General features: G+C 40.2%; 2 protein-coding genes across 5 annotated transcripts in view; one reads left to right on the top strand and one right to left on the bottom strand.

Annotated features, from left to right (window-relative positions):
• LOC137431519 (arf-GAP with GTPase, ANK repeat and PH domain-containing protein 1) overlaps positions 1–22,232 on the bottom strand; it is a 709,868-nt gene that overhangs the window by 678,656 nt on the left and 8,980 nt on the right. The window lies entirely within an intron of this gene.
• LOC137431525 (guanylate kinase) overlaps positions 9,054–22,232 on the top strand; it is a 73,435-nt gene continuing 60,256 nt past the window's right edge. Inside the window, exon 1 of one of the 4 annotated variants that reach the window (XM_078782194.1) lies at positions 9,054–9,263. In XM_078782194.1, the coding sequence (XP_078638320.1) occupies positions 9,170–9,263 (94 nt within the window). In that variant the 5' untranslated portion in view covers positions 9,054–9,169. Of the gene's footprint in view, positions 9,264–21,935; positions 22,091–22,232 lie in introns of those variants that run through there. The other 3 variants (XM_068122922.2, XM_068122921.2, XM_068122923.2) reach the window with 3 other exon arrangements.

Here is a 22,232-nt window from a genome sequence, read left to right as displayed (position 1 = left end):
TTCTAAAGGGTAATTCTAAATGATAATTCTAGAGTGTAGTTCTAAAGGGTAATTCTAAAGGGTAATTCTCGAGTCTAATTCTAAATGATAATTCTCGAGTGTAATTCTAAAGGGTAATTCTAAATGGTAATTCTAGAGTGCAGTTCTAAAGGCTAATTCTAAAGGGAAATTCTAAAGGGTAATTCTAAATGGTAATTCGAAAGGGTAATTCTAAATGGTAATTCGAAAGGGTAATTCTAAATGATAATTCTAGAGTGTAGTTCTAAAGGCTAATTCTAAAGTGTAATTCTAAATGGTAATTCGAAAGGGTAATTCGAAATGGTAATTCGAAAGGGTAATTCTAAATGATAATTCTAGAGTGTAGTTCTAAAGGCTAATTCTAAAGGGTAATTCTAAATGATAATTCTAAAGGGTAATTCTAAATGGTAATTCGAAAGGGTAATTCTAAATGATAATTCTAAATGGTAATTCGAAAGGGTAATTCTAAATGGTAATTCGAAAGGGTAATTCTAAAGGCTAATTCGAAAGGGTAATTCTAAATGGTAATTCGAAAGGGTAATTCTAAAGTGTAATTCTAAATGGTAATTCTAAAGGGTAATTCTAAATGGTAATTCGAAAGGGTAATTCTAAATGATAATTCTAAATGGTAATTCGAAAGGGTAATTCTAAATGGTAATTCGAAAGGGTAATTCTAAATGGTAATTCTAAATGATAATTCTAAATGGTAATTCTAAAGTGTAATTCTAAATGGTAATTCTAAAGTGTAATTCTAAATGGTAATTCGAAAGGGTAATTCTAAATGATAATTCTAAATGGTAATTCGAAAGGGTAATTCTAAATGGTAATTCGAAAGGGTAATTCTAAAGTGTAATTCTAAATGGTAATTCTAAAGGGTAATTCTAAATGGTAATTCGAAAGGGTAATTCTAAATGATAATTCTAGAGTGTAGTTCTAAAGGCTAATTCTAAAGGGTAATTCTAAATGATAATTCTAAAGGGTAATTCTAAAGGCTAATTCTAAAGGGTAATTCTAAATGGTAATTCGAAAGGGTAATTCTAAATGATAATTCTAGAGTGTAGTTCTAAAGGCTAATTCTAAAGGGTAATTCTAAATGGTAATTCTAAAGGGTAATCCTAAAGGCTAATTCTAAAGGCTAATTCTAAAGGGTAATTCTAAATGGTAATTCTAAAGGGTAATTCTAAAGGCTAATTCCCAAGTGTAATTCTAAATGGTAATTCTAAAGGGTAATTCAAAATGATAATTCTAGAGGGTAATTCTAAAGGCTAATTTTAAAGGGTAATTCTAAATGGTAATTCTAAAGGGTAATTCTAAAGGCTAATTCTAAAGGGTAATTCTAAATGGTAATTCGAAAGGGTAATTCTAAATGATAATTCTAGAGTGTAGTTCTAAAGGCTAATTCTAAAGGGTAATTCCAAATGGTAATTCGAAAGGGTAATTCTAAATGATAATTCTCGAGTGTAGTTCTAAAGGCTAATTCTAAAGGGTAATTCTAAATGGTAATTCTAAAGGGTAATTCTAAATGATAATTCCAGAGTGTAGTTCTAAAGGCTAATTCTAAAGGGTAATTCTAAATGGTAATTCTAAAGGGTAATTCTAAATGGTAATTCTAAAGGGTAATTCTAAATGGTAATTCTAAAGGGTAATTCTCGAGGGTAATTCCAAAGGGTAATTCGAAATGGTAATTCTAAAGGGTAATTCTAAATGGTAATTCTAAAGGGTAATCCTAAAGGCTAATTCTAAATGGTAATTCTAAAGTGTAATTCTAAAGTGTAATTCTAAAGGGTAATTCTAAAGGGTAATTCTAAAGGCTAATTCTAAAGGGTAATTCTAAATGGTAATTCTAAAGTGTAATTCTAAAGTGTAATTTTAAAGGGTAATTCTAAAGGGTAATTCTAAAGGCTAATTCTAAAGGGTAATTCTAAATGGTAATTCGAAAGGGTAATTCTAAATGATAATTCTAGAGTGTAGTTCTAAAGGCTAATTCTAAAGGGTAATTCTAAATGGTAATTCGAAAGGGTAATTCTAAATGATAATTCTAGAGTGTAGTTCTAAAGGCTAATTCTAAAGGGTAATTCTAAATGATAATTCTAAAGGGTAATTCTAAAGGGTAATTCTAAAGGGTAATTCTAAAGGGTAATTCTAAAGGCTAATTCTAAAGGGTAATCCTAAAGGGTAATTCTAAAGGCTAATTCTAAAGGGTAATTCTAAATGGTAATTCTAAAGGGTAATCCTAAAGTGTAATTCTAAAGGGTAATTCTAAATGGTAATTCTAAAGGGTAATTCTAAATGGTAATTCTAAAGGGTAATCTACTCATCCCAACTCTCTCTTCCTCATATGTGGTGATTTCAACTGTCATCATGCCAGTTGGCTGGGTGTGGGTACCTCTCTCACCAGCCATGGCTCCTCAGCAAAGGACTTCTGCGACTCACTGGGACTGACACAATCTGTCAATTTCCCGACCCGGATCTCAGTCAACGGAACATCTTCTCTTCTGGACTTGGTTATGACTAACTTCCCTGAAAATGTCTGCTGCTCTTCTTCTGCTCCGATCGGATCATCTGATCATGTCCTTGTTAAAGTGGACATCTCTCTGACCATCCTCAGGGAGCCTGCTCAGCGTCGACGAGTCTGGCATTTCACTCAGGCCAACTGGCACGGTCTTCAAGCAGCCATCAATCATCTGGACTGGTCTCCCATCTCTACCACCTCTGACATCAACTCATCCTGGGAATTCTTCCAAAGTAAATTGCTCTCTCTCATGCACAGATTTATCCCATCTCGTCTTCAGTTGTCATACCCTTCCTCCCGTCCATGGTACACGGAATCTTGTGGTGAGGCTGTTGCCCAGAAACAACTTGCCTTCGTCTCCTGGAAAGCAAATCCAACGGAAGGAAATCTCATTTCCTTTCACAAAGCCCGAAACAAGTGTGTGTCCACCCTCAGGAGAGCCAGGAAACAATATCTCTCCGTTCTCAAGACCGAACTCTCTTATCTGTCTCCCTCTTCCAAATCCTGGTGGCGTCTGGTCAAATCCGTTTCTGGTGTTTGTTCCCCCTCCATCCCCTCCCTTACCTCAAACGGCTACACAGCTGACTCCGCACGTGAAAAAGCTGAATGCCTCAACTCTGTGTTTGCCTCTAAATCTTGTGTCCCAAACCCATCCCTCTCTGTACCCACCATACCCAGTCGTACCCTGCTGCTCCTGGACTCCGTGTCCTTTCCTCCTGACAAGGTGGAAAAGTTTCTGTCAACCCTCGACTCTGATTCTGCAACTGGTCCCGACGGCATCAGCCCACGGGTCCTAAAATCCTGCTCTGCTGCTCTATCTCACCCTCTCTCTGTTCTCTTCACCCTCTCTTTTGCTCAAGGTCAACTGCCATCTGCTTGGAAATCAGCCAACATCACCGCTTTGCACAAAAAAGGTGCAAAAACAGATCCTAGCAACTACAGACCAATCAGCCTTCTCCCAATTATCAGCAAAGTCATGGAATCCATCATTGCTTCGGATATGAAATCTTTCCTCTTCTCCAATGGCTTGATCTCTGATCATCAATTTGGTTTCAGACCAGGTCACTCTACTCTGGACATGCTGCTTCTGCTGTCTCAACAATGGATGGAGGTCCTCAATGCCAAACAGGAAATTAGAGCTGTCTCCCTCGACATATCACGTGCCTTCGACACGGTCTGGCACCCCGCACTGCTCACCAAACTCTCCTCCTTTGGTATCCATGGAAATCTCCACGCATGGCTGGCGGACTTCCTCTCTAGTCGTCGTCAACGTGTGGCCCTGAATGGGTTTCTCTCATCTCCTCTTCCTGTTCAGGCTGGAGTTCCCCAAGGCAGTGTTCTGGGCCCCGTGCTTTTTCTGGTCTTCATCAATGATCTCTCTGACTCTCTCGAAAATCCTCTCTATCTCTTTGCTGATGACTCCACTCTCTGCCGCTCCATTCCTCTTCCCTCAGATCGGCAGTCTGCTGCCTCCTCACTCTCTGAAGACCTGGACAAAATCACAGACTGGTCAAACAAGTGGAACATGTCTTTCAATCCTGACAAATCTCACACTCTTACTATGTCTCTCCGAAAAGATCGACTGGACAACCCTCCCATCTACTTTCTCAACAATCCTCTCCAAGAAGTTCTGTCGCTCAAGATTTTGGGTCTCACTATCTGCCATGATCTTTCTTGGGAAAACCACATTTCCAAGCTGGCCTCCAAAGCCAGTCGCCGACTGGGCATCCTCCGTCGTGCGAAGTCCTTCCTCGGCACACCTGAGCTCCTCACCACATACAAGGCGTTCATCCGCAGCTCAATGGAATACTGTTCTCCCCTATGGGCCGGTGCTCCTGCCTCACACCTAGCTCGGCTTCACGCTGTTGAAACCAAAGCTTTCAGAATTATTGGAATCTCCCGCGATGAAGCTATCTCTGAGGGCCTTTCACTCACTCACCGCAGGCAGGTAGGTGGTCTTTCTGTCTTCTACCGACTCCTCTCCGGCCTTGCACCCCCAGCTCTCTCTGTGCTCTGTCCCCCAAATATTCCTACAGGTCGCACAAGATCTGCCAGCAACCCTCTGATGGTTAAACTGCCGAAATCTCGGCTCTCTGCTCACCTTCACTCTTTCATTCCTCTTTTCTCCCGCCTCTGGAACAAACTCCCTCACTCCCTTCAATCCCACTCCTCCCTCCAGGTCTTTAAAACAGCTGTTCACCACCATCTCTTATCTTCCCCCATCCAAAACCTTGATCTTTTCTACCCCCGCTAATTCACCCCAGATCCACCTTGTTTGAAATTCCAACTTCTTTCCTGGAAGTCCTGGCAGTGTCCATATGTTTTATACCTCTCCCACCGCCCCCTTCCCAGGCCCCCCCCCCCCCCCCCAAAGCCCTCGCCCTCTCTCAGATCTCTCGATGTCTCCATGTCTCTCGGTCCCTGCTCTCAAATGTTGTGTTTGTGTCCTTCCCCCTCTCTCCCCATCTTGTCTACCGCTCCCTATGTTATATGTTTTATGTGTCGGTTTGTCTTTCTGTGTGATTAATGTTCGCTCTTTCACGAGCCTCGACCTTGTATACAAAAAACAAACAAAAAAAAAAACAAAAAAAAATTCTAAATGGTAATTCTAAAGGGTAATCCTAAAGGCTAATTCTAAATGGTAATTCTAAAGTGTAATTCTAAAGGGTAATTCTAAATGGTAATTCTAAAGAGTAATTCCAAAGTGTAATTCTAAAGTGTAATTCTAAAGTGTAATTCTAAATGATAATTCTAGAGTGTAGTTCTAAAGGCTAATTCTAAATGGTAATTCTAAAGTGTAATTCTAAAGTGTAATTCTAAATGGTAATTCTAAATGGTAATTCTAAATGGTAATTCTAAATGGTAATTCTAAAGGGTAATTCTAAATGGCAATTCTAAAGGGTAATTCTAAATGGTAATTCTAAAGGGTAATTCTAAATGGTAATTCTAAAGGGTAATTCTCGAGGGTAATTTTAAAGGGTAATTCTAAATGGTAATTCTAAAGGGTAATTCTCGAGGGTAATTCTAAATGGTAATTCTCGAGTGTAATTCTAAAGGGTAATTCTAAATGATAATTCTAGAGTGTAGTTCTAAAGGCTAATTCTCAATGAAAATTCTAGAGTGTAGTTCTAAAGGCTAATTCCAAAGGGTAATTCTAAAGGGAAATTCTAAAGGGTAATTCTAAATGGTAATTCTAAATGGTAATTCTAAATGGTAATTCTAAAGGGTAATTCTAAATGGTAATTCTCGAGGGTAATTTTAAAGGGTAATTCTAAATGGTAATTCTCGAGGGTAATTCTAAAGGGTAATTCTAAATGGTAATTCTCGAGGGTAATTTTAAAGGGTAATTCTAAATGGTAATTCTAAATGGTAATTCTAAAGGGTAATTCTAAATGGTAATTCTAAATGGTAATTCTAAATGGTAATTCTAAAGGGTAATTCTCGAGGGTAATTTTAAAGGGTAATTCTAAATGGTAATTCTCGAGGGTAATTCTAAAGGGTAATTCTAAATGGTAATTCTCGAGGGTAATTTTAAAGGGTAATTCTAAATGGTAATTCTAAATGGTAATTCTAAATGGTAATTCTAAAGGGTAATTCTAAAGGGTAATTCTAAATGGTAATTCTAAAGGGTAATTCTAAATGGTAATTCTAAAGTGTAATTCTAAATGGTAATTCTAAAGGGTAATTCTCAAGGGTAATTTTAAAGGGTAATTCTAATTGGTAATTCTAAAGGGTAATTCTCAAGGGTAATTTTAAAGGGTAATTCTAAATGGTAATTCTAAAGAGTAATTCCAAAGTGTAATTCTAAAGTGTAATTCTAAAGTGTAATTCTAAAGGGTAATTCTAAAGGGTAATTCTAAAGGGTAATTCTCAAGGGTAATTTTAAAGGGTAATTCTAAATGGTAATTCTAAAGAGTAATTCCAAAGTGTCATTCTAAAGTGTAATTCTAAAGTGTAATTCTAAAGGGTAATTCTAAATGGTAATTCTCAAGGGTAATTTTAAAGGGTAATTCTAAATGGTAATTCTAAAGAGTAATTCCAAAGTGTAATTCTAAAGTGTAATTCTAAAGGGTAATTCTAAAGGGTAATTCTCAAGGGTAATTTTAAAGGGTAATTCTAAATGGTAATTCTAAAGAGTAATTCCAAAGTGTAATTCTAAAGTGTAATTCTAAAGGGTAATTCTAAAGGGTAATTCTCAAGGGTAATTTTAAAGGGTAATTCTAAATGGTAATTCTAAAGAGTAATTCCAAAGTGTCATTCTAAAGTGTAATTCTAAAGTGTAATTTTAAAGGGTAATTCTAAATGGTAATTCTAAAGGGTAATTCTCAAGGGTAATTCTAAAGGGTAATTCTAAATGGTAATTCTAAAGGGTAATTCTCAAGGGTAATTCTAAAGGGTAATTCTAAATGGTAATTCTAAAGAGTAATTCCAAAGTGTAATTCTAAAGTGTAATTCTAAAGTGTAATTCTAAAGGGTAATTCTAAAGGGTAATTCTAAAGGGTAATTCTCAAGGGTAATTTTAAAGGGTAATTCTAAATGGTAATTCTAAAGAGTAATTCCAAAGTGTCATTCTAAAGTGTAATTCTAAAGTGTAATTCTAAAGGGTAATTCTAAATGGTAATTCTCAAGGGTAATTTTAAAGGGTAATTCTAAATGGTAATTCTAAAGAGTAATTCCAAAGTGTAATTCTAAAGTGTAATTCTAAAGGGTAATTCTAAAGGGTAATTCTCAAGGGTAATTTTAAAGGGTAATTCTAAATGGTAATTCTAAAGAGTAATTCCAAAGTGTAATTCTAAAGTGTAATTCTAAAGTGTAATTCTAAAGGGTAATTCTAAAGGGTAATTCTAAAGGGTAATTCTCAAGGGTAATTTTAAAGGGTAATTCTAAATGGTAATTCTCGAGGGTAATTCTAAAGGGTAATTCTAAATGGTAATTCTCGAGGGTAATTTTAAAGGGTAATTCTAAATGGTAATTCTAAAGGGTAATTCTAAATGGTAATTCTAAAGGGTAATTCTAAATGGTAATTCTAAAGGGTAATTCTAAATGGTAATTCTAAAGGGTAATTCTCAAGGGTAATTTTAAAGGGTAATTCTAAATGGTAATTCTAAAGGGTAATTCCAAAGTGTAATTCTAAAGTGTAATTCTAAAGTGTAATTTTAAAGGGTAATTCTAAATGGTAATTCTAAAGAGTAATTCCAAAGTGTAATTCTAAAGTGTAATTCTAAAGTGTAATTCTAAAGGGTAATTCTAAAGGGTAATTCTAAAGGGTAATTCTCAAGGGTAATTTTAAAGAGTAATTCTAAAGTGTAATTCTAAAGGGTAATTCTAAAGGGTAATTCTAAAGGGTAATTCTAAATGGTAATTTTAAAGGGTAATTCTAGAGGGTAATTGTGAAGAGTATTTTTAAAGGGTAATTCTAAAGGGTAATTCTAAAGTGTAATTCTAAATGGTAATTCTAAATGGTAATTTTAAAGGTTAATTCTAAATGGTAATTCTAAAGGGTAATTCTAAAGTGTAATTCTAAATGGTAATTTTAAAGGGTAATTCTAAAGGGTAATTCTAAATGGTAATTCTAAAGTGTAATTCTAAATGGTAATTTTAAAGGGTAATTCTAAAGGGTAATTCTCAAGGGTAATTTTAAAGGGTAATTCTAAATGGTAATTCTAAAGGGTAATTCCAAAGTGTAATTCTAAAGTGTAATTCTAAAGTGTAATTTTAAAGGGTAATTCTAAATGGTAATTCTAAAGTGTAATTCTAAAGTGTAATTCTAAAGGGTAATTCTAAAGGGTAATTCTAAAGTGTAATTCTAAAGTGTAATTCTAAAGTGTAATTCTAAAGGGTAATTCTAAAGGGTAATTCTAAAGGGTAATTCTAAAGGGTAATTCTAAAGGGTAATTCTAAAGTGTAATTCTAAAGGGTAATTTTAAAGGGTAATTCTAAATGGTAATTCTAAAGGGTAATTCTAAAGGGTAATTCTAAAGTGTAATTCTCAAGGGTAATTCTAAAGGGTAATTCTAAAGGGTAATTTTAAAGGGTAATTCTAAATGGTAATTCTAAAGAGTAATTCCAAAGTGTAATTCTAAAGTGTAATTCTAAATGGTAATTCTAAAGGGTAATTCTAAAGGGTAATTCTAAAGGGTAATTCTCAAGGGTAATTTTAAAGAGTAATTCTAAAGTGTAATTCTAAAGGGTAATTCTAAAGGGTAATTCTAAAGGGTAATTCTAAATGGTAATTCTAAAGGGTAATTCTAAAGTGTAATTCTAAATGGTAATTTTAAAGGGTAATTCTAGAGGGTAATTGTGAAGAGTATTTTTAAAGGGTGATTGTGAATCGTCATTTTTGGTAATTTAAACCAGAACCATCCTCGTTTGTGCAAGGCGGTCCTAAACTGTTTGAAAGCGTGTGGGAGACCTATATAGTGTTATGGATGTCCAATAGGCGTCCTTTTCAATATATATATTTTGCAACACAGTAATGTTGAGGCGCGTGGCGTGTATAGAGCCTCACGGTTCTGAAAACACCATAAAACCCAAAAGAAGAAGAAGATGAATGAGTAGAAAATGAAATCGAGGGAGGAATAGGAAGTGTGCCGCTTTTGTGGAATTATCGAGCGTGTGTGCGCAGCGAGTGGGCTTGTCATGCCCGAGTTCATCCCTCTCGGTGCCGAAACGTCGTACGAAAGCGAAACCGGGAATATGGCGCGCTTGTTTAACTCGTACTTCAGATGGGCAGGTACGGCGAACTCTTACGGTCTCCGGCTGTGGTCGCGCGTTAACCAGCACGAGCATGGTCGACGCTCGACAGTCATTGCCTTTTGTTTACATTCCGGCCTTCACTGCGCCGCGGATCGAGTGGCAGGATCCGTTATCTTTCGAAGAACATGACCTTGTCGATATCGGGGCACTCGCGGTTAAGAACGTTATTTGTAACTGAGGTATGACGTCAATAACTGAATAAGCGAAGCCGGGCGGTGTATAGTTATTCCGGCATCCAATATTGTCTGCAAAATTAAAACTTTTAGCTTTTGTATTGGAAAACCCGGATGTTTTATATTTCCATGATTAAATCATATTTAATATTATTGATTGTATCAAAAAAATTTATTGTATGAAATGAAACGCCAATGTGAACGGTGTATTTTTATTTTTGAGGAAGCCTGTTGCTGTTAGGTGGTGGTTCATCATTTTGCCGACCTCGAAAATATGATGGGCTGAGTCAACCCATGTGGTGTTAATTCAACGGCTGACAGGTGCTCAAATTCAGGACCCTTGGATCTCAAGCGAGCCACCTCAGCCAATACCAGGATTGCCTGTTCGGTTGGGAATGGGGAGGACACATGGAGTCATTTGTACCATATTGTATATTATACCTTCAATCATCCAAGAAGAGAAAAACAACTCCTTAATTAATGTTGTTTTAGTCCCCTACTGGTTTCACTGGAGGGGACTATAGGTTTTGTCTGTCTGTTTATCTGTCTGTCTCCCCGTCCATCCTATGTGGTTTTTCAGACTTTTTTCCCATACCCTTTAACATATTCAACTGAAACTTGGTATATGGCTTTGTTATGACAAAACTACAGAACAAGTTGGAGTTTCAGTGCGTTTCGTCAATTTTTCACAGAGTTATGCCCCTTTTTTACAAAGCAATTCTCGCTCGTGTTCCTGTGATCTCCCTGGATGTAGCAGAAGACCTTTCCTTATACATCTTCAGTTTCCTTGGCTTGTGGGCACAATCCTGAATGGGTCGCCGCTCCGACGCAGGATACGCGAATGGCTCGTTCTTCCCAGTCAGCTGGGACTCATTTTGCTGACCTCGGAGGGATGACAGGCCGAGTCAACCTCACCTGTTGTAAATTCAATGGCATGACAGGGGCTTGAACTCTATACTCTAAGATCCTAAGCCATTAACCGTTAAGCCAACACCATTAAATCCGTTAAATAACACCGGATGGGTTGACTCAGCCTGTCATCCCTCCGAGGTCAGCAAAATGAGTACCAGCTTACTGGAAACGTGGCACTGCATCAGTGGCACAGTTGCGCTCCCAGCAATGATGCAACCAGCAACCACAGGCTGTATCTTTCTATAATTCCAGTAATCTCTGTATGTGTGTCTGTGTGTCTGTGTGTCTGTGACCGCTGTTTCTCGACAACCACGGGTCCGATATACTTGAAACTTGCCAGGTATATTGCTGGGGACCCGAGGATGTGCCTTTTCAAGGTTTCATATTAATCGGACAAGTAGTTACCGCGCTATGGCGATTTAGCCGTTCGCCGTTCGCTTTGGCTTTGCGAATGGACCAAACCATTTCATGTAAATAGAGGGGGGGGGGGGGGGGTTCTGTGGTCGTTGCGAATGGACCAAACCATTTCATGTAAATAGAGGGGGGGGGTTCTGTGGTCGTTACTGCCACATGGTTTCAAAGTTTTTTTTTGTTGTTGTTGTTTGCACGCATGTTTTTTTGCACGCACGTACGGGCACCCACGTACGGGCACGTCCTAGTACGAAATAATGTCAATCCCTTCAATGCAGTGCCATCAAAAGCAGCACAAGCAATGGGTGACCCAACTACATGGTGAACCATCTGTGCCATGCTCTTGTCGCCGAAAATGTCTACATTCCACCTCAACTTCAATGATGGACATGCTGGAGTCTCACATGGACTCACCTGCACGATCTCTGGACTCAGGTCTGGTTGACCATGCTTGCAATGTCTTCGGGAGACATTTGTGGCTAATTCCACCCACAGTCTCCCAATCGACTACAAGTGGCCCTGATGAGCTGGATGATGTGAGCTGGATCATCCGATTTGGTCACTCGTCAGATGTGCCCAAGCTTGTGCATGAACGGCCGAGCGGTTATTCCTTAGCGATTACGACTTGCATGTATGTGCCGATCAGGCCAAAAAGACGTATGGTTTTGTTTTCCTGATGAATGCTTAAAAAGGTGTGACCACTACTTTTGATGAATGAAAAAAATAATTCAAAACATTAAATGGCATGAAATTGAAGGAATTGCAGTGATTTTAATTTTATTATTGATTGAAAATCCAATTATTCACCTTATCCCACTCTCTCAAATCCCAATCAAATGCATTGCTTCCCTTTCCCGGTTGTATTTAACATGTTAAATGGCGTTGTTTTTCTGATTGTGGCTTCTCACTAATCTCCCCCTTTACCATTGATGTTTCTTTGCGGAATGGCAGTGTTTTGCCACTTTTGGGCTCCAGTGCGCTCACTCCTTGGACTCCTTACTTGGATTTCAAAAGGGTTGAGTTGACGTAGTGTGAAGGAAAGTATAAAAAACAGGGAGATGAGAGTGGGAAGAATAATGAGATATATATTATTTTTAGTTTGACCTCTCTTTAATAGATTCAGTATATTACAATTGATTGAAATGAAAGAAAGTAATGAAAATGTGGAACAATTATGTTCCTCCAATTTTAATTGTTTTTACTTGTGACATGTCGCAGGTCAATAAGAGGTTGTTGTTGTTGGGGTTCTTGTTGGAGGTCGATTTTTGAAATGTGCACACATTGGTCAGACAGCTGCCAGACCACACCCACATCTGTAGCTTGACTCCACCCACCATGGCACCGAGACAAAATGATATGGCCACCGCATTATAGTAGGGTGGCTTAGCAAAATTACCGTTACACGGTGGACAAAATCACCAAATTTGGCATGAACACTCCTAATGACCTATTAATCGATATTAGCCGAGGAGCCCTCGCGAATTTTTACGCGTATTCGTGTAAAACCAAAAAATCCAAAATGGCCGCCATCCAGTAATTAAAAACACATTTCCCGGGTTATATAAGTCATGGATAGCAAAAATTGGTACCAAAATATAAATTTTTAGGACACTGAATGTGTATTTTGATATTACAATATCACCAGTAAATTTAAAGGGACATTCAGTGATTTCATGTGAAGGGCGCCCTCAATGTTAGGGGGGGGGGGGGGGGGGGGGAAGCTTTTGGCTTGAATACATTGCTTATAACTCCAGGTCATCAATTATTGCGAATGATAAGCTGTAAACATTGTACCCTGGAAATACAACATTATCATTAGGAGTGCAAAATATCGAGCCCAAGAATTGGGCGTGTCGCTTATTGGATGTCACGCCTACCATTACAATCAGTATCCACTATAAACCAATGAGAGGTTTAGATTAAGTCTTAATCTAAACCTCTCATTGGTTTATAGTGGATACTGATTGTAATGGTAGGCGTGACATCCAATAAGCGACACGCCCAATTCTTGGGCTCGATATTTTGCACTCCTAATGGTTATCCTTTCTGGTCGGATCCAGCTTGGACTAGACTATTAAGTACATATGTACACCTGATATAGGCTGCACATTAATCAAAACAAAACACTGAAACAAAAAAAAGCCGACTTGGAGGTACATGTAAGCAAAGTATGTCATTTGTTTTTGAAAAAATGAGGATGCCCCCAAAAGTCTCTGGTACTGCATATTGATATAGCTTTATATATTACAATACTCCTGGTCTAAAAAAAACCTCCCAGTCCCACTTGGGATGAGGGGAATTTGTAGCCACACAATCATGAAACTTATAACCACTACATGATATAATTGACCTCAGTCATCAACTTTTAAAGAAAATAATTTTAAAAAATTGAGTGTACAAGTACTTTGGTCATTCAGTAGTGAGCATGGGGGATTTCTGTTGAACAAAAGTATATTATAATGTTCAGTGTGCAATGTGCAAATCCTTACTTTCTCAGTAATCTAGACATCTGCAATGTTCTTATTTACTTGTCTATTTAATACATGGGCAAACACAACGTTTTGAGCAGACAAGATTGGCATTGCCTTTCTTTCTTTGAAGCCTTTCTTTGAAGGTTATGGAGAGTAAGGAGGGTGATTTGATGGGCATGCCTGGTTCGTGTGAGATGTGACACCTTCAGAAATGAGTCGGCTATGCCAGTGAAAGCCACATCTGCCTCTGTAAGGGCGGTAGTCCAGCCAGAACTTTCCAGAATATCTCCAAGTGTGTTCCACAGTGCCATTTCTGTGTGTAAACCACCTAACATAACAACATGCACTTTTCCCCCATGAGTATCAGGCCATTTCCACTGTACAAACTTTGCCAGGGCAAATAGAGGCTGATCAAAGGTAGTGACTGGAATTTGTCCTGGGTTGAGATACTCAATCGCTTGTCTCTGGACATCCATGCCGTGCTTTATCATTGCGGCGGTGGAAGACTTTTCGTAGAACATAGGCAGTAGTGAACACACAGCTGGAGGGTCTTCTATGGGAGGTTGCTGCGAAGCATGATAGGCAGCCCAGACGATGGCATCTTCATTGGTGACATCCTCCTCTAACAGTGCTAGTGCATGTTCGACCCAACTATTTTCCTGGATAAGTGCCTCATTTAAGCAGGTCTTGGTTGGCTCTGTGTTACTCTCAGGTACTTCAATTGCAGCGGTTGTTAAAGCTACAGCAGGGACAAAAGCATAACTGACCGGGAGAGACTGCTGTGTTGCACCAGAAGGGGGTATCATAGTAGGTGGTCTGCTCTCACCAGGATCAGTTTGTGTTGGAAACTGAAAGAGACTAATTCCAGTCCCATGAAAGGAGTCATGTGAAGTGGTTGAGCTCGGGTTATGGTCTAGGTTGTCTAGGGCACCAACAGTAAACAACCCTTTCCGGAGAAAAGCAGGGCATACAACGCCGTCTTCTTCAAATCGCTCACATACAGATGTGGCAATACAGTCCTCAAGGTCCATAACCCTGTCATATGAAATGCTGATACCCATCTGATACAATTGCTGGATGAGTTTCTTGCTTCTTGTCAGTCCATGAATATTGAGACCAATGTAAATGGGGAGAGGTGGCTCACGCTCCAGAGTATGTCTTGTTTCAACAGCTGATTCAGATGGAGTTTTCTTCTTTGTGTTGTAGAGAATGGTCTGTCCTATAGTGAGGCAAGCCTGTGATTCACATCTGTCTTGATCTTTCAAGTTAAGGCCATTAAGTATAAAGGAGACAAGTGATTTGAGGCTTGGGCGCATTGAATTTTCTTGACATTGTGTTGGGAAACAGCCAGTGAATTTGAAGCATTGATGGTTGAAAATGTCTTTGCGGATTATCGTTGCAGCTTTTGCTAGAATCTCAGCGTCTTTTGAGAAATCCCGTTTTTTCAAAGCTTCCTTCAACATATTTCGCATTCCTTCTTTGAAAACAATAACCGTGTTTCTACCATCGTTCTGTTCCTGTGCCTCTGGGAAGTGTTCCAGCAGTTGACGCTTCAGCCTAGTCTTGTTGACTTCTTTGTGGATACCCATGTCCTGAAGACGATTCACATAGAGTGAATGAATCTCTGAAAGCTTAAAGAGGAAAGTCCCAGAGTCTACAGCTATCTCAATGTAGCTTGTCAGCTCTACAAACACTCTAGACGCATTCACTTTTTCATTTACATTTGGTGATTCCCGACTCAACTTTCTGACGAGACTGCGGTAACGATTTCGCAGATGGGTCAGGCATTTTAAATGATACTTTGCTTCCATCGCAATCAAATCTCCTCCAACAATTCGAGCAAGAAGCTGTGTGTCATGTAGCTCTGTGATCATACATCGTATATTGGTATCAGCATCATATGTTAAAACTTGAGAGAGCTCACCGTCCTCATGTCCTTTGTCACAGAAGATGCACTTTGCTGTGTTTATCGTTTGGCGCTTACTTGATCTCCTTTGAGACTCGACAGTGTTGGGGACACCCCTTTTCTTTGCTTGCGTCCTTGTCAACTTGGAATTGTTATATTTCAAATGGCAAGATTTATGCCAAGATGCATGGTGGGTTACAAAATCTGCAGCAGTAACATCACTGCCAAAGTAGATGTTAGTTGGAAGTGCATCAATGTCTCTGAACTGTTCTACATTTGTCAAAAATGATGTATAAGCATCTGTCATGTCACGACTTGCTATAGGATTCTGCAAAGGGCATTTCAAAGGTTCAGATGTGTGTTGCTGACAAATGATACAACAATTCCAATCTAGATCCATCTTGTATACGGGCTCGTCTCTCTTGGCACGATGTCTGAATCCAATCCGTACCAGCAGTTTCCTTGGCTTTCAATCGGTGCTCTGAAATTGAGAAAAAAGTATATATTATTCACATTAAAATAATATCAATATAAATAACTTAAGTTGAGTTTGGCAAAAATATAAATTTTTTTTATCATATGACCATCGTATGACCGCTAAAAACCAAGAAAATTGCTATTTCAGCATAAATGGCGGCCATTTTGGATTTTTATGTTTTACTTTAATATTTCAGGAGGGTGACCGAACATGTTGAGGACATGGTTCTGATATTTAAGTAATATTTTGATACAATTTGGCTTTCCTCTAACAACTACAACCCAAGAAAATTGGTATTTTATCATGAACGGCAGCCATCTTGGATTTGTTTGTGTTACCATGGTTACGTACATATTTCGAGAGGGCTCCTCGGCTAAAATGAACTGATATACCCTAAGGAAGCCTCACACCAAAAATGGCGCTTTTGTCCGCCCGGTAACGGTAATCTTGAAAATTGACCCCAAGCCACCCCGCTATTAGTTTTCTGGAGGGCCTAACGCATTCCACCTGTAGGCCTCTGTTGATTATACGCTGCCTGGGTTTGTTTTGTCAGATTGCCCTTGGCTTTGTTTGTGTCGGGTGTTATTCATGATGAGGGACCCCAAAATTTCTAATCGTATATCGAATAATAGTCAGGTTTAATCAACCCCATTAGAACGTACGGTACGTCAGAACACATGGTAATCAAGCCTTATGTTATAAGGTTGTATAAAAGAATGAATGAATATGAATGAATGAATAATCGTTTTAAGGCCATTTTCCCCACTAGAGCAGGGGTTAGCCTTGCCGGCCCCATGACAATCATGGTTCCCTGTTTGAGGCAATGTTTTTATGGCCGGATGCCCTTCCTGACGCCAACCCTTGGTCACGCTCTTAGGATGCACAGGGATACGGTGTACCTATTCTAAATCGGGGTACACACCGTGATCATTCATCCCAGCAAGCTGGTACTCAATTTGCCGACCTCGGAAGGATGACAGGCTGAGTCATGTGAGTCAACCCCCCTGGCGTTAATTCAGCAATCGACCGGGATTCGAACCCAGGATCCTAGGATCCCAAGCCGGCACCCAAACCGCTAAGCCAACACCAGGCATAAGGTTGTATAAAAGGTTGTATAAAATCGTCAATTTCCATTTGATTGACCTGAAATTTTAAGAATTCGCATATTGGGTCACTGAATTGGTTCACCAATCAAAAACCAGAAACAGATTTTTATTGAGATCAAAAGGTCAAAGGTCAAGTTTGGATAAACTCGTCAATTTTCATCTGATTGACTTGAAATTTGAGCATGGTTTGCATATTGGGTCACTGAACCATATTGGTTACAGTTGGTCACATTACTTTCTAAGCTACCTAATTTTGGTAAGCTGGATCTAAAAATTGAAGTTACCAACTGAACCTTAATTTTTAGTTTTTGACTATGAAGTTGTTCATACCAAATAACGTATCAATATTAGGGATTTTTCATTTCTTAAATGTAAAAACAACTAAGTGTCATAGGAACATCTGGTTTGGTTGGCAATACTTCGTCGTTATCCCCGTATGTTTTGAAGCAAAATCGGGGATAAAGTGATACCAGCCATACGTCTGTTATGCCATGTATCATAACTCCTTCATGATTTGAGTTGGAAAATTGAAACCTTGGTGATTGACTGCACTGGTGATGAGGATAGTGGTGTTTGTTTTGAAACTTTGGTGGGGCGTGGAGATATGTGGTAGCACACTATTGACTTTTCTTGTTTATATTGTCTGAACTATGAAAATCCTATGACCTGGGAGTAATATTTCTTGTAGAGATATGGTGTCATATTTTACAAAAGTAGGCCTACACATAAAAATCATCTAAACTGACTATTGCACCGAATAGTTCGTCATATTTGATATTGGCTCAAAACTATTCGTGGAAATCTAAGGTGTATTTCGACATTATATTTACTAGCAACGGTACCCACCCTATGGGCGGGGGCTTCAATTGGGAGGCCCAAAATGAAACGGCAAAATATCAGAAATTGAAGGCTTTTTTTATTTTAAACGATTTATATAAACATCCGTTAAATCATATCACACGCAAATCATCAAAATCTAAACAGTATTTGTAGAATTTCAATAAAAGCCACATCACTGTTCATATAGGTAAATATTGTTGCGGATCTCGGATTACGGTGCTCCCCTTACCGAGGGGGGTTTAATCCCCTCATCTCTTAAGCTGGCCGTCCGAGTCCTAGAAGATATAGCGCTCCTTTGCGGGGGTTAAGGTTGACCAGGGTGACTGGTCAATGGGGTCCCAGATACCTTCGCCAACCTCGCCGCAAAGCAGGGCGCTACTTCTGCCCGAGCCACGGACAAGATGGAATGTTGCCGAGCGGTTTAGCAATCCGAAGCTCGAGCCGTTAGCGGCAGTCTAAACCCGATTATAGCGGTTCCTATATAGTGCCACCGATATTCAATTGGGAAAAGACTAAAGCAACCGGATGAGAGGAAAACCCAAAGAATAAGAAGGGTGAAGGAAGAACAAATATGATTTATTAACTACACTAAAAGAGGAAACGAAAGGCAAGAATATACAAAAGAAGGAAATAAAAGGACATAGGGCAACCTTCTACACTCTTATATAACATGCCCAGGACAATACAAACACACTTACACGAATGGGGTGGTGGTGGTGGGAAGGAAGAGAAGGGTCCAAGCAGATGGTTCCAGGCTCCGGGTCCGCCGCGAAGAATGGCAGGCAGCTTCGCGTGTCATTGGCGCACGACCGGACCTTACATATGCGAGGGGCGGGGATGCTGCGTGCGTATAGCGTGCCGAACGCTCTCAAACCAAACGGCAGTTCGTATCAAACGATCATTCCAAGCGATCCTCTGCGCAGTGTTCTTATCATCCGCCGTCTCTGCGCTGTTCTCTCAATTGCAACGGTCCCCTGCGCAGTTCTTCATCAATGGCCTCCCCTCACGCATCTCTCTAGGTTTGACTCCTTCTCTCTCCCTGGCGCATCTCTCTCGAGGGCTTGGCGCTTGCGCTTTTATAACCCGCTTAGAAATCAAGCCGCGCTTCATCGAGCCACGCCTATTAACGAGCTCACCTCAGCCCTGGTTGGTCAGCGAGGGCTCACTGGCTCCACCCTCGACGGCTCGTGGGCGAGGCCACACCTCCTCCCGTGGCTCCGCCCCTTCTTTCCTCGAGCCGACCGCATGTTCAATGGAGTTTGGAGCGAGCCCTAAGGCAGCGACGACGGCAATAAGATTGCGTGACATCATTGGGAAGGACAAGCCCCGTCTGTAGGTGCTATTGGCACTTTTCGAGAGAGAGAGAGATTGGGGGTAATTGAAGGGGCCTAGATTATTTGATTAATGCAACGCAGATTCAACTATTGGAAACGGATCCTTACCTGAAACACATACTAATGAAATAACTAAAGAAGAAGCCTATGGTGTGCTACGTGTTGCTCGTGGCCTAACTAGGGTGCGACCTTTGACCTTTACACCAAAAAATGGGAATATTTACAGGGGATTATTTATAAGGGAATATTACAGATATTTACAAAGTGGAGGGTTCTAAAAACCACAACAATCTTATTCCACCGTGTTTGGAAAAACTGGAAAATTGGAAAAATTGGAAAAACAATATAGCCTATGTTACTCTAGGGGGTCCCAGGAATAGCCACCCACAATTTCGTTGCAATCGGTTCAGCCGTTTTTGCGGTACCTGGGAACAGACAGACAGACATTTGGTGAATTATAGTAAGATGGTTTAAGGCATTGACCATCATTCACTACGAATGTTGTGCTATTGTCTCTTCTTTTACAGATAAACAAAACTTAGAAGACGATACATGTATTGAGGTTAAAGAAACCGTTATCAGTAGACGTCAGTTTGTGTATATTTTGTCATGCACCTGGTGACGTTCGTAAAGCGATTGAACAAGGGATTCAGACCCTCAATAAAGCTAAACAATCTCTTGTTTAGCATAAGGAATGTTATGCATAGTTTACAGATATAAATGAGATCAAACGGTTGGAGTCATCTTCTGCCTTACCTCGACCCCATGATGATACAGCCAGGTGTAGCAAGACACCCCCTCAAACATGCTCGTCGTGCCACAGCAGGGTCTGTCCATCTCAACGCACGAGTGCAAAACCAATGGACTGGAATATGGGTTTGTTTTGACAGGACATCCGTCCCAAGGAGCGATTATGCTCAATGATGACATTCAGCACCAGTCATGATATATTGGAGGCTGCAAAGCTGGAATACAATCTGGGTCTTCATCTAGCTGGAGCGAGCGACCTGATGGCCGTGGAGGCCAAACACTACCTAAGATGCTTGCGTGCATTCCCAAAGGTCCACATCGAAAACCAAACATGATTCTGAAAATGAATATCCGTTAAACAAATCAATATTGATGATCAACATGAAAAATACCGAGCTAAATTAATTGCATTTTCCAGGAAAACAGAGCTTTTGAAGGATTACGGGCTGAATTTACGAAAGGAGTTTAGCGAGTGTCTTGTTAACAGTAACACGCGTCTAACCTTTCAACGCTGACAAAAACATCGTTGTGCGCACGTAGCAAAACGTACGTTTATACAGCAATTTACAAACGGAGATGAACAGCCAATTACCCTGTGAAACTCCGCCCATATCTCGAACATCCAATTTAAATTGTGCACTTGCAAAACATCAAAGTGCTCGGACAATTCTTGGAGGGGATTCAGCGCATTGCTCCTCATCGTAGGTTGATCCAGGTCATCTTGCATTAGATTCAGCAGCTAACAAAATGATTCCTTCAAGAGATCCATCCATCCTTCCTTCCACTCACCATCCATCCATCCCTGCTTCCACTCACCATCCATCCATCCCTCCTTCCACTCACCATCCATTCATCCCTCCTTCCACTCACCATCCATCCATCCATCCCTCCCTCCACTCATCCATCCCTCTTACTCACCATCCATCCATCCCTCCTTCCACTCACCATCCATCCATCCCTCCTTCCACTCACCATCCATCCATCCCTCCTTCCACTCACCATCCATCCATCCATCCCTCCCTCCACTCATTCATCCCTCTTACTCACCATCCATCCATCCCTCCATCCACTCACCATCCATCCATCCCTCCTTCCACTCACCATCCATCCATCCCTCCTTCCACTCATCCATCCCTCTTACTCACCATCCATCCATCCCTCCTTCCACTCACCATTCATCCATCCCTCCTTCCACTCACGATCCATCCATCCATCCCTCCTTCCACTCATCCATACCTCCTTCCTCTCACCATCCATCCATCCATCCCTCTTTCCACTTACCATCCATCCATCCCTCCTTCCACTCACCATCCATCCTTCCACTCATCCATCCATGCATCCCTCCTTCCATTGGAAGGGGGATGGGAGGTGGGAGAGGTAAAAAACACATGGACACAGCTAGGACTTCCAAGAAAGAAGTTGGTATTTCCAAAAAGTGTATCTGGGGTGAATTAGCGGGGGTAGAAAAGATCAAGGTTTTGGATGGGGGAAGATAAGAGATGGTGGTGAACAGCTGTTTTAAAGCTCTGGAGGGAGGAGTGGGATTGAAGAGAGTGAGGGAGTTTGTTCCACAGGCGGGAGAAAAGAGGAATGAAGGAGTGAAGGTGAGCAGAGAGTCTTGATTTTGGCAGTTTAGCCATAAGAGGGTTGCAGGCAGATGTTTTGCTACCTGTGGGAATATTTGGGGGACAGAGCCCAGAGAGAGCTGGGGGAGCAAGGCCGGAGAAGAGTCGGTAGAAGACAAAAGACCACCAACCTGCCTAAAGCAGCTGAGTATAAAATAGCCAAATGTTTTAAAACCAGCCCGTCTTTTTGTGGACTGTGGGCACATAACTGGATCCTTTCAAAGAGGATTTGCCTGCAGTGCGAGTTAATGCTCTTCGCTGAACAGTTGGAACCTGCTTTGGTGAAACCGCTTGGAGCTCATACAAATGTTGGCTGTTGACTATTTCAAGTTTGGTCTGCTTTTCGGGTTCTGGGGAATGAGCCATTCAAAGTATTTCACAATGTAAATATGTGACTCGTCACGTCATCGTGAATGCTTTGTGAAATTTCATAAGAACAGGTTGGTTCATGGAATATTAGTAAAATGGAAGGTGAAATCGTTTTTAAGCTGAAAATTTGTTTGCAACACGCAACATGTGGCATGAATTTCAACGTTTGAGAAGATTTTTGTTTTACCAAGGAGAAGGTGAAGCATGAAATTTTAAATGTCAGGGGTATTTTAGGTAAGCTTTGGCTGAGCTAACACCCAGGTGATGAACCTGCTGTGACGTGGATTGTAATGAGAGGACGGATCACAATCGTCAAGTCCCGGAGGGAGACAGCGCCAGTACCCGGAACAACCAGCGGAACATCCACAACCATTTTGAAACCTGAAGCTTTTTATGAAACTTGTTTCTCTTGGAAACGGATTAACACAGGTGAAGTATAACCTTGAGTGTTGTGTTTTGCGAGAATTTTACATTGAAGATGATTTTTTAAAAATGGATACTTAAACTCGAGTTATTTTTTATTTATTTTCTTCTTTGAAAAATCAACCTTGTGCTCCTTATTTTGAGCAAA

The sequence above is a fragment of the Myxine glutinosa genome, chromosome 7 (genome assembly GCF_964187855.1).
Source record: "Myxine glutinosa chromosome 7, kmMyxGlut1.1, whole genome shotgun sequence".
NCBI classification, from domain to species: domain Eukaryota; kingdom Metazoa; phylum Chordata; class Myxini; order Myxiniformes; family Myxinidae; genus Myxine; species Myxine glutinosa.
This window is presented reverse-complemented; position numbering and strand designations above follow the sequence as displayed.